We start from the raw sequence: 12500 nt of genomic DNA, 5'->3' as shown, positions 1-12500 counted from the left end.
TATATATATATATATGAATATATATACATGCATATAAATACACATAATATACTGTATATATGTTTATATAAATATATATATATATATATATATATATATATATATATATATATATATTTATATACATATATATACACATATATATGTATATATATATATATATATATGAATATACAAATACACATAATATACTGTATATATATTTATATAAATATATATATATATATGTATATATATATATATATATATATATATATATATATATATATATATATTTATTTATTTACATACATATATATGTATATATATAATATATGAATATATTATATCTATATATACATATACATATATATATATACTGTGTATATATATATATATATATATATATATATATATATATATATATATATATATTTATATACACATTGCAAACATAAACACACATAGCTACATAACATTCAAATGACATCCAAATAATACATAAAACATATTTCGAAATATCTAATTTCGAGAGTAAATATCTTGAACATCACATCATCATGGGTATAACCAATCTCAAAAAACATCCTTCCAGCTATACCCAGAGACGTGCCCTTGGGCGCCCCGTGTGAAATCTCCGGCGGAGTCTTCGGGCGATGCCAAGAAATTCAATCCTGTCTTCGCGAAGGAGGCGTGATCCAATGGGATGGTCAGATCAGCGTGTGTCGTTCCAATAATGCAAATATCAACGTCTGCTGTAGACACCCGATGAAAATAGCAGACGAATGTAAGTTGAGAATGTACACTGTTTAGGCATTGATATTTCTTCGGTGAAACCGTTTTTGGCACTGTTCTGGCTTTATTATTATTATTATTATTATTATTATTATTGTTGTTATTATTATTATTATTATTATTATTATTATTATAATTATTTGATCACAGTCTACAGAGATTGGAGTTTTATAGTGTGGGGTCCCAGGTTACATCCAGCTTATTATTATTATTATTATTATTATTATTATTATTATTATTATTATTATTATTATTATTATTATTATTATTATTATAGTGTGGGGTTCCGGGTTACTTCCAGCGTCTTCTTCTTCTTCTTCTTCTCATTATTATTATTATTATTATTATTATTATTATTATTATTATTACTATTGTTGTTGTTAGCTAAGCTACAACAGTTATTGGATAAGCAGGATGCTATAATCTCAAGGTCTCCAACAGGAAAAATAGCCCTGTGAGAAAAGGAAATAAGGATACAGATAAAATAGTGTGCCCGAGTGTATCCTCAAGCAAGAGAACTCTAATATAATACAGTGGAAGAGCATGGTACAAAAGCTATGACACTACCCAAGACTAGAGAACAATGGCTTCATTTTGGAGTGTCCTTCTCCAAGAAGAACTGCTTACTGTAGCTAAAGTAGCCACTGAATAATTACAATGCTGTTAGTTAACCTCTTTAGTTAAGATGTATTATAATCAAATGAAAGTATGAATCACAAATTAACCTACATTGCACAATAGATTATTAGATAATTAATTGGATAGAATATGTAAACCTCATAAATCAGGCAAAAATAAACTTCAAAATTTCAAACTTGTAGGGAATATTTTTATGTTGTACAGGCTGATATGTAGTAAGTCTCTTTTATAGTTTATATGTGAAAGCTCTGTTTTAATGTTACTGTTCTTAAAAGGATTTATTTTAAATATTCATTACTTCTCTTTCTCTTGTATTTTATTTATTTCATTATTTTCTTTTATCAATGGGATATTGTTGGGGCCCTTGGACTTATAGTATCCTGCTTTTCCAACTAGGGTTGTAGCTTAGCTATTAATAATAATAATAATGATAATAATGAAAATGATAATAATAATTTCCTTTCCTCACTGGGCTATTTTCCCTGTTGGAGCCCTTGGGCTCAAAGCATCCTGCATTTCCAGCTAGGGTTATAGCATAGCTATACTACTACTACTACTACTACTACTACTACTACTACTACTACTAATAATAATAATAATGATAATAATTTCCTTTCCTAACTGGGCTATTTTTCCCTGTTGGGCTTCCCTTGGGTAGCATCCTGCTTTTCTAACGAAGGTTGTAGTTTAGCTAATAATAATAATAATAATAATAATAATAATAATAATAATAATAATAATAAAAATAGACTAAAACGTGACGTAATCAACCTCTTGTTGGTTATTCTAATCCATCTTGGAGATCCACAGCTCAGAGTATGAAAAATAACTGCCTTATCAAATTATTCATTACTTATCATGTGATAGCGGTTCCCCAAAATCAAACCATTGTTCTCTAGTCTTGGGTAGTGCCATAGCCTCTGTACCATGGTCTTCCACTGTCTTGGGTTAGAGTTTTCTTGCTTGAGGGTACATTCGGTCTAGCACTCTATTCTATCTCATTTCTCTTGTTTTTGTTAAAGTTTTTATAGTTTATACAGGAAATAATTATTTTGGTGTTGTTGCTGTTCTTAGAATATTTCAATTTTCCTTGTTTCCTTTCTTCACTGGGCTATTTTCCCTGTTTGAGTCCCTCGACTTATAGCATCCTGCTTTTCCAACTTTTCTCATTTATTTTTAATGAGGCGCATTTGCACTGACTCGCAGCGGTGCCCTTTTAGCTTGGAAAAGTTTCCTGCTATCTGATTGGTTGTAATTATCTTGTCCAACCAATCAGCGATCAGGATACTTTTCCGAGCTAAAAGGGCACCCCTGCGAGTCGGTGCAAATCTGCCTTACTAAAAAGAATTGACTATAGGGTTTTTAGCTTAGCAAGTAATAATAATAATAATAATAATAATAATAATAATAATAATAATAATAATAATAATAATAGTAATAGTAATAATTATAGTCCATTTCTTTTAGCGAGTCATATTTGCACCGACTTGCAGCGGTGCCCTTTTAGCTCTGAAAAGTTTCCTGATCGCTGATTGGTTGGACAAGATAATTCTAGCCAATCAGCGACCAGGAAACTTTTCCGAGCCAAAAGGGCACCGTTGCGAGTCGGTGCAAATCTGACTCGCTAAAAGAAATGGACTATAGTTAATTACGTACTCGATAACTAGCTGAAGTTGTCAGGAAGACGTAAACTGATAAGGAAACAATTGGACTTTTGTGGAATGTGTTATCTACATTGATAAAGGTATCAACTGGAGTAATTGTGATATAAAGTTGATTATTCTATGGTACACCTCTTGTACTGTTGAGTGACTTTTGAATTACCTCTGTTATTTTTATATATCATTACTACCTATGCTACAACCATTGTTGGAAAAGCAGGATGCTATAAGCCCAAGGACTCCAACAGGAAATCATAGCCCAGTGAGGAAAGGAAATTATTATTATTATTATTATTATTATTATTATTATTATTATTATTATTATTTTTATTAGCTATGCTACAACCATTGTTGGAAAAGCAAAATGCTATAAGCCCAAGGACTCCATTAGGGAAAAATAGCCCAGTGAGGAAAGGAAATTATTATTATTATTATTATTATTATTATTATTATTATTATTATTATTATTAAAAGCTATGCCCTAAACCTAGTTGGAAAAGCAGGATGCTATAAGCCCAAGGGTTCCAAGGAAAAATAGTTCAGTGAGGAAAGGAAACATGTATATATATATATATATATATATATATATATATATATATATATATATATATATATATATTATATATATATACAGTATATATATAAATATATATATATATATATATATATATATATATATATATATATATATATATATATATATATACCGTACATAAAGGCTACGTATATATGTATCGATATAAATATATACAAAACAAAGTTTTCTTCTGCTAGATCTCTGATAGTTGTTGGTTAATTGTACAGATAGCTATAGAAGGTTTTATTTTTGTGTAACTCTGATATTTACACATCATTACTTAATGACTATAATAAGTCTTAATACAACATTGCACAGCAAAAAATATTGCAAAAATGCATCTCAACTGTAGTAATCATGCTAATAAATAATTTTTTTTTTTTTTTTTTTTTTTTTTTTTTTTTTTTTTTTTTTTTTTTAATAATTCATCATATTTATTATTGCTTTGACAGTATGTTCAGCCTGGTCAAGTTACTGGCGAGGGGACAACAACTGTGGCAGAGACAATCCTCTTATTTTTGGAGGTGTGGATGCTTCACCTGGAGAGTTCCCACACATAGTAAGTTATTCTTGCAATTCAACTTTGATTCTAGTTTGTCTCTAAGGGCGAAATTAGATTCGGTGAGCCCTAAGTTATTTGAGATGAAAGGGCCCTTAGACTCCAGATGTTTTTGCGTTTTATATGCTAAGTAAGTTATTTTTGCAATTGAACTTTGATCTTACCTCATCCTCAGGGGTGGATTTAGATTTGATAAGCCCTAAGTTATTTGAGATGAAGAGGCCCTTAGACTCCAGATGTTTTTGGTTTTGATATGCTAAGTAAGTTATTTTTGCAATTGAACTTTGATCTTACTTCATCCTCAGGGGTGGATTTAGATTTGGTGAGCCCTAAGTTATTTGAGATGAAAGGGCCCTTAGACTCCAGATGTTTTTGGTTTTGATATGCTAAGTAAGTTATTTTAGCAATTGAAATTTTGATTCTAATTTGTCCTCAAAGGCGGATTTAGAATTGGTAAGCCCTAAGTTATTTGAGATGAGGGGGCCCTTAGACTACAGAAGTTTTTCCGTTTTATATGCTAAGTAAGTTATTTTTGCAATTGAACTTTGATCTTACCTCATCCTCAGGGGTCGATTTAGATTTGATAAGCCCTAAGTTATTTGAGATGAAGGGACCCTTAGACTCCAGATGTTTTTGGTTTTGATATGCTAAGTAAGTTATTTTTGCACTTGAACTCTGATTCTAGTTTATCCTCAAGGGCGGATTTAGATTTGGTGAGCCCTAAGTTATTTGAGATAAAGGGGCCCATTTTATGTCAAGACTCCAGATATTTTTGAGTTTGATATGCTAAGTAAGTTATTTTTGCAATTGAACTTTGATCTTATCTCATCCTCAGGGGTGGATTTAGATTTGGTGAGCCTTAAGTTATTTGAGATAAAGTGGCCCTTTATACGTCAAAACTCCAGATATTTTTGAGTTTGACATGCCAAGTAAGTTATTTTTGCAATTGAAATTTGATTCTAGTTCATCCCTAACGGTGGATTTAAATTCCGTGAGTTATTTGAGATAAAGAAGCTCATTATATGTCCAGACTTCAGTTGTTTTGCGTATGATATGCTAAGTAAGTTATTTTTGCAATTGAACTTTGATTCTAGTTCATCCCTAACGGTGGATTTAGATTCAGTGAGTTATTTGAGATAAAGAAGCTCATTATATGTCCAGACTTCAGTTGTTTTGCGTATGATATGCTAAGTAAGTTATTTTTGCAATTGAACTTTGATTCTAGTTCATCCCTAACGGTGGATTTAAATTCCGTGAGTTATTTAAGATAAAGAAGCTCATTATATGTCCAGACTTCAGTTGTTTTGCGTATGATATGCTAAGTAAGTTATTTTTGCAATTGAAATTTGATTCTAGTTCATCCCTAACGGTGGATTTAGATTCAGTGAGTTATTTGAGATAAAGAAGCTCATTATATGTCCAGACTTCAGTTGTTTTGCGTATGATATGCTAAGTAAGTTATTTTTGCAATTGAAATTTGATTCTAGTTCATCCCTAACGGTGGATTTAAATTCCGTGAGTTATTTGAGATAAAGAAGCTCATTATATGTCCAGACTTCAGTTGTTTTGCGTATGATATGCTAAGTAAGTTATTTTTGCAATTGAAATTTGATTCTAGTTCATCCCTAACGGTGGATTTAGATTCAGTGAGTTATTTGAGATAAAGAAGCTCATTATATGTACAGACTTCAGTTGTTTTGCGTATGATATGCTAAGTAAGTTATTTTTGCAATTGAAATTTGATTCTAGTTCATCCCTAACGGTGGATTTAGATTCAGTGAGTTATTTGAGATAAAGAAGCTCATTATATGTCCAGACTTCAGTTGTTTTGCGTATGATATGCTAAGTAAGTTATTTTTGCAATTGAAATTTGATTCTAGTTCATCCCTAACGGTGGATTTAAATTCCGTGAGTTATTTGAGATAAAGAAGCTCATTATATGTCCAGACTTCAGTTGTTTTGCGTATGATATGCTAAGTAAGTTATTTTTGCAATTGAACTTTGATTCTAGTTCATCCCTAACGGTGGATTTAGATTCAGTGAGTTATTTGAGATAAAGAAGCTCATTATATGTCCAGACTTCAGTTGTTTTGCGTATGATATGCTAAGTAAGTTATTTTTGTAATTGAACTTTGATTCTAGTTCATCCCTAACGGTGGATTTAGATTCAGTGAGTTATTTGAGATAAAGAAGCTCATTATATGTACAGACTTCAGTTGTTTTGCGTATGATATGCTAAGTAAGTTATTTTTGCAATTGAACTTTGATTCTAGTTCATCCACAAGGCAGGATGCCAGAAAACCTCAAATCAATCAATCAATCGATCGATCATCCACAAGGGTGGATTTGGATTTGGTGAATTATTTGAGATAAAAGGGCCCTTTATATGTCAGGTCTCAAGATGCTCTTGTGTTTAATATACTAAATGAGTTAATAATAATAATAATAATAATAATAATAATAATAACAACACCACCACCACCAACAACTAAAACAACAACAACAACAATAATGATAATAATAATGATGATAATAACAACAACAACAACAGCAATAATAATAATAATAATAATAAGAATAATAATAATAATAATAAATATGATAATAATAATAATAACAACACCACCACCACCAACAAAAACAACAACAACAACAACAATAATAATAATAATGATAATAATAATGATAACACTCCTGGTTTGTACAGTGGTAATGCGTTCGCCTAGCATTTGCATGGCAGCAGTTCGATCCCAGCCCGGGGCCATGAGTTCAAGCTGTTTACTGGGGAGAATATAATAACTGAGTTAATAATAATAATAATAATAACAATAATAATAATAATAATAATAATAACACTCCTGGTTAGTACAGTGGTAATGCATTCACCTAGCATTTGCATGGCAGCAGTTCGATCCCAGCCCAGGGCCATGAGTTTAAGCCATTTACTGTGGAGGATACTGCTATGGTTAGGCACAACAGTAGGGGGTTGGGCTTGCTCGGCTGACGTTCTGGTGCGCATCTATTCTGATGAAACTGGAACTGAAATCAGACAACTTTACATTTAATAATAGAGTACTGTTTTCAGGCCATTTTAGGAGCTCAAAGCCAACCGGGTGGACAGATTTCCTGGCAATGTGGAGGATCCCTCGTGTCCCCGGATTATGTCTTGACAGCTGCACACTGCGTCAAATGGTAATTACCTCCGCCAACGAAGTTGGAAGGTTATGTTTTATCCATTGTTTGTGCTTGTTTGTGTGTTTGTTTGTGAACAGCTTCCTGGCCACAATTTTATTCGTTGAGTGATGAAACTTGTAGGGATTAACTGTTATAAAAAGCTGGAAATTATTAAATTTTGGAAGGTCAAGGTCAAAGGTTAAGGTCATGGTCAAGAAAAAGAGTCCAATTCACATAATCATCCATAGGTTTGGACATCGTGGTCACAGAGACTTCAAACTTGGTTCATATTAGAGTGCATGAAAATCCACGCCAATTAATACATGTTAAGGTTAAAGGTCAAGGTCAAGGTCGAGCAAAAGATCGAGAAATAAGCTGGCGCGGAGGAGGTCTGCGCTCTACTGAGTGCCCCTCTAGTTTTTCTTTTTTTTTTTTTTCTTTTTAGGACTCTTACATAGAATACTGAATACAAAACTTAATTATTTATATAGCTGGAAATTAGTTAGATTATAAACTACAGCAACTAATTTATGTCTGTCAGTTTTATTCTTTTTTATATACGTTTATTTTGCTTAAAAATGGTAAAAACCAGATACACATCTTTACAAAAACATAATTATATACTGATTTATTATCATACATTGTACTTTATTTCAACAAAGTGCTAAAAATTAAGGTTACTATAATAGTTGTACTAGTCTTTGATAGTGCCATAGACTCGGTACCACGACCTTCCACTGTTTTGGGGTACATTTCTCATGCTCGAGGGTACAATGGGGTACACTAATCTATTCGATTTCTCTTCCTCAAGTTTTTTTCTTGATGTTTTTATAGCTTATATATGAAACATTTATTTTAATGTTGTTACTGTTTTAAAAAGATTCGATTTTAATTGTTCATTACTTCTCCTGTAGTTTATCTCTTTCCTTAATTCTTTTCCTCACTGGGCTATTTTGCCCTGTTGGAGCACTGGGCTTATAGCATCCTGCTTCTCAAATTAGGATTTCATCTTAGCTTATACTACTACTACTACTACTACTACTACTAATAATAATAATAATAAAAATGATAATAATAATAATGATAATAATAATAATGATACTACTACTACTACTACTACTACTACTACTACTGCTTAGAAAATAATAATAATGATAATAATAATAATAATAATAATAATAATAGTAATAATAATAATAATAATAGATATAAAAAATAATAATAATAATAATAATAATATTAATGATAATGATAGTTATCTAAATTTCAATAATAATAATAATAATAATAATAATAATAGTAATGATAATAATAATAATAATGATAATAATAATAATAATAATAATCCCATAAATGCATATTTTGATATTTTAACATATCCACCTACAAAACAAAACAAACTTTAAATCCATTATTTTCCACATAATTAGGGACAACTTAATATACTGGATCACCCTGGGCGAACACGACCTCAGCTTCACTCCCAATGAAGAATTGCCAAGGCTCAGGGGTCCTATACCCGCGTCCCTCTACAATTTCGAAGTCCTTCAGAGGGCCAATGTCGCTAGATCCCCAGTGCAGCAGAGACTTCGAGTCCTACAGGTTATAAGGCATCCGGGATACCAAGAGGCCAGGAAATATCATGACCTGGCTTTGTTGAGATTAGAAAGATCGGTATGTTGTTCGTTTATATTCTCTTATTTTCCATCTCTCTCTCTCTCTCTCTCTCTCTCTGCGTGTCTCTCTCTCTCTCTCTCTCTCTCTCTCTCTCTCTCTCTCTCTTTTGCTCTTATATTATCCACTTCCCTCTCTATTTCTCTCTCTAGACAAGATCATAGGAACTCTCTAAATGTTTAAACTAATTCGCTCCACCCATGGATGGACCAAAAAGTCTTTGGGACATCCAAAATCCTAGTAACTCCTTGTAACTCTCTCTCTCTCTCTCTCTCTCTCTCTCTCTCTCTCTCTCTCTCTCTCTCTCTCTCATTTGTATTTTACACCTTTCTCTCTCTCTCTTCCTCCCTCTCTCTTCCTCCCTCTCTTTCATTTATATTTTACACCCCCTCTCTCTCTCTCTCTCTCTCTCTCTCTCTCTCTCTCATTTGTATTTTACACCATTCTCTCTCTTCCTCCCTCTCTTTCATTTATATTCCCCCCCTCTCTCTCTCTCTCTCTCTCTCTCTCTCTCTCTCTCTCTCTCTCTCTCTCTTTCTCTCTCTCTCTCTCTCTCTCATTTGCATTTTCCATATTTCTCTCTCTCTCACCCTTCTCTCTCTAGACGAGATCATAAGAACTCCCTACCCAAGAGCAAAAGGAGTCTCCATGGATGGACTGAAAAGTCTTTGGGACATCCAAAATCATTGTAACACTCTCTCTCTCTCTCTCTCTCTCTCTCTCTCTCTCTCTCTCTCTCTCTCTCTCTCTCTCTCTCTCTCTCTCTCTCTCTAGACAAGATCATAAGAATTCTGAATATTTAAACTAATTCTCTCTACCTAAGAGCAAATGGAGTCTCCGCAGAAGGACTAAAAAGTCTTTGATACATCCAAAAATCCTTGTAACACACACACACACACACTCTCTCTCTCTCTCTCTCTCTCTCTCTCTCTCTCTCTCTCTTAGATTACATGTAAGTGTGAAGATCAGACAATAGTAAGAATTACTGTTGATAATATATATATTCCATGTATATAAAACTACATTTCAAAATGTCTTGAATAAGATAAATAAAAATCTGATAAGATAATGAAATATTATAACATTTTATGTATAATGACCAATTCAACAAATATAATATATCAATATTTGTGCGATCTGATATATATATATATATATATATATATATATATATATGCTGTATATATATATATATATATGTATATATACACACATATGTATATATATATGTAAATATATATATATATATATATATATATATATATACATACATGTGTATATATGTGTGTATATATACATGTGTATATATATGTCTGTATACATATACATGTGTATAAGTATGTTTATATATATATATATATATATACACATGTGTATAGGTATGTTCATATATATATATATATATATATATATATATATATATATATATATATATACATGCGTATAGGTATGTTCATATAATATGTATAGGTATGTTTCATATATATATATATATATATATATATATATATATACATATACATATACATATACATATATACGTGTGTTTATTTGTGCAGGCAACGTTGACTGAGCGAGTCCTTCCCGCTTGTCTGCCAACACATCCAACAGAGGACATATTAGGGGGAGAAGGGGCCATAGCTGGATGGGGAAGAACTGGTTCAGGTAATGTTATGTTAGTAATGAAGTATTTCATTTGATTTATATATATATATATATATATATATATATATATATATATATATATGTATATATACATTTGTATACTGTATAAGTATACACACACATATGTATATATATATATATATATATATATATATGTATATATGTGTATATTACGTACACACACATATATATATGTATATATATATATATATACTGTATATATGTACTGTATATATATATATACATACATATATATGTATATATATAAATTATATATATATATATATATATATATATATATATGTATATATACATTTGTATACTGTATAAGTATACACACACACACACACACATATATATATATATATATACATATATATATATATATATATATATATATATATATATATATATATATTACGTACATATATATATATATATATATATATATATATATATATATACGTATATATATATGTATATATATATGTGTATACTTATACAGTATACAAATATATATATATATATATATATATATATATATATATATATATATATATATATTGTATGTACAGTATATATGCATTCTAATACATCAGATACAAATAGTATCAAATATGTCATCTAGTAAATGTAAATGCATTCATATGCATATTATTAGTTTTTTATCACTATTTAAGCGTTTTTAATAAACTACTCAGTAATTGATAATGTACAATACCACCACTAAGTCCATTATTTATTGACATATGGGGACATTCTCATTCCTCATTTTCTAACCCAACATTTGAGCAAGTTTAAACAATCTATGGATCAATGGATAAAACATATCAAGACATAAGCAGTCAATAAACATGTCAATATAAAACTAAACTTAATCGGAATGTTTCCAAGGATAGCAGACCTAGTGCAAGGGGTGCCAATTCTAACTCCCTAAAAGAAGATGAACTAAAGTAAATATATTACAGAAAGCTCTCTCTTGTTAGATCAGTATAATGTATCTTATTAAAGGAATTTTTGATTTTGAATATTTAATCACAATTACCATTTATTTGCTTATAATAACGTATATCATCTATTGTTCATGTTGGATAACCTGGAACTCCTTCGGCATGACGTCATCCTTATCAGTAGCACCAGAACTGACTTTTAAGATTTCCTTTAAATTTTCAATTAAATCTTAACATCGGTCATGACTGAGTTTTATTATTTTAAGAATTATAATCTATTTATAGAATAGCAGACATAAATTTGTCCAGGGATTATTTCAACGGTGTTGTGAAAGTATTACACAATAGTTTTTAATTAAATAAGTTCCGCCTACCATCAATTCTTTCAGCTGTGATAATACGTTCATATTTTTATAGAATTATAACAATAATTTCAAAATCTTGAGATCTATCAACAGTTTTTTTAAACTATGAGAAATACAACTCATCAAATATCCAAATTTAAAAGGAAAATGCTGTATTTAATACAGAAGGTTACTTATGTATCAGGGTAGCCAACCTTAAAAAATCCAAGATATGCCAAGAAAGAACAAACTGTGTTTGTTACAATACTTATACAATTTGAAATCAAAATATAACTGACGTAGGAATTTACTTTAATCGTATTTAAAATAATGTCTGTATCCTGGACAATATAAAATCATGTTTAAACTGTTCTTGGTTCGTCCACAATTGGTACCTTGATAGAACTCCTTTGCGATACATTGTCGTCTGCTGATAATTCTTTTAGGTAAAAGAATTTGTTAATAATTACATGTCCTCACCAC

At 30.5% G+C, this 12500-nt stretch overlaps 1 protein-coding gene across 1 annotated transcript in view; it reads left to right on the top strand.

Moving 5' to 3' along the window:
- LOC137645067 (phenoloxidase-activating factor 3-like) overlaps positions 1-12500 on the top strand; it is a 16704-nt gene that overhangs the window by 776 nt on the left and 3428 nt on the right. Inside the window, exons 2-6 of the mRNA XM_068377920.1 lie at positions 575-766; positions 4104-4210; positions 7296-7402; positions 8815-9058; positions 10618-10723. Coding sequence (XP_068234021.1) covers positions 575-766; positions 4104-4210; positions 7296-7402; positions 8815-9058; positions 10618-10723 — 756 coding nt within the window. The remainder of the gene's footprint in view (positions 1-574; positions 767-4103; positions 4211-7295; positions 7403-8814; positions 9059-10617; positions 10724-12500) is intronic.

Source organism: Palaemon carinicauda, chromosome 8 (genome assembly GCF_036898095.1).
Source record: "Palaemon carinicauda isolate YSFRI2023 chromosome 8, ASM3689809v2, whole genome shotgun sequence".
Lineage (NCBI taxonomy): Eukaryota > Metazoa > Arthropoda > Malacostraca > Decapoda > Palaemonidae > Palaemon > Palaemon carinicauda.
Note: the sequence above shows the minus strand (reverse complement) of the source record. Positions and strands in the feature narration are given on the sequence as shown.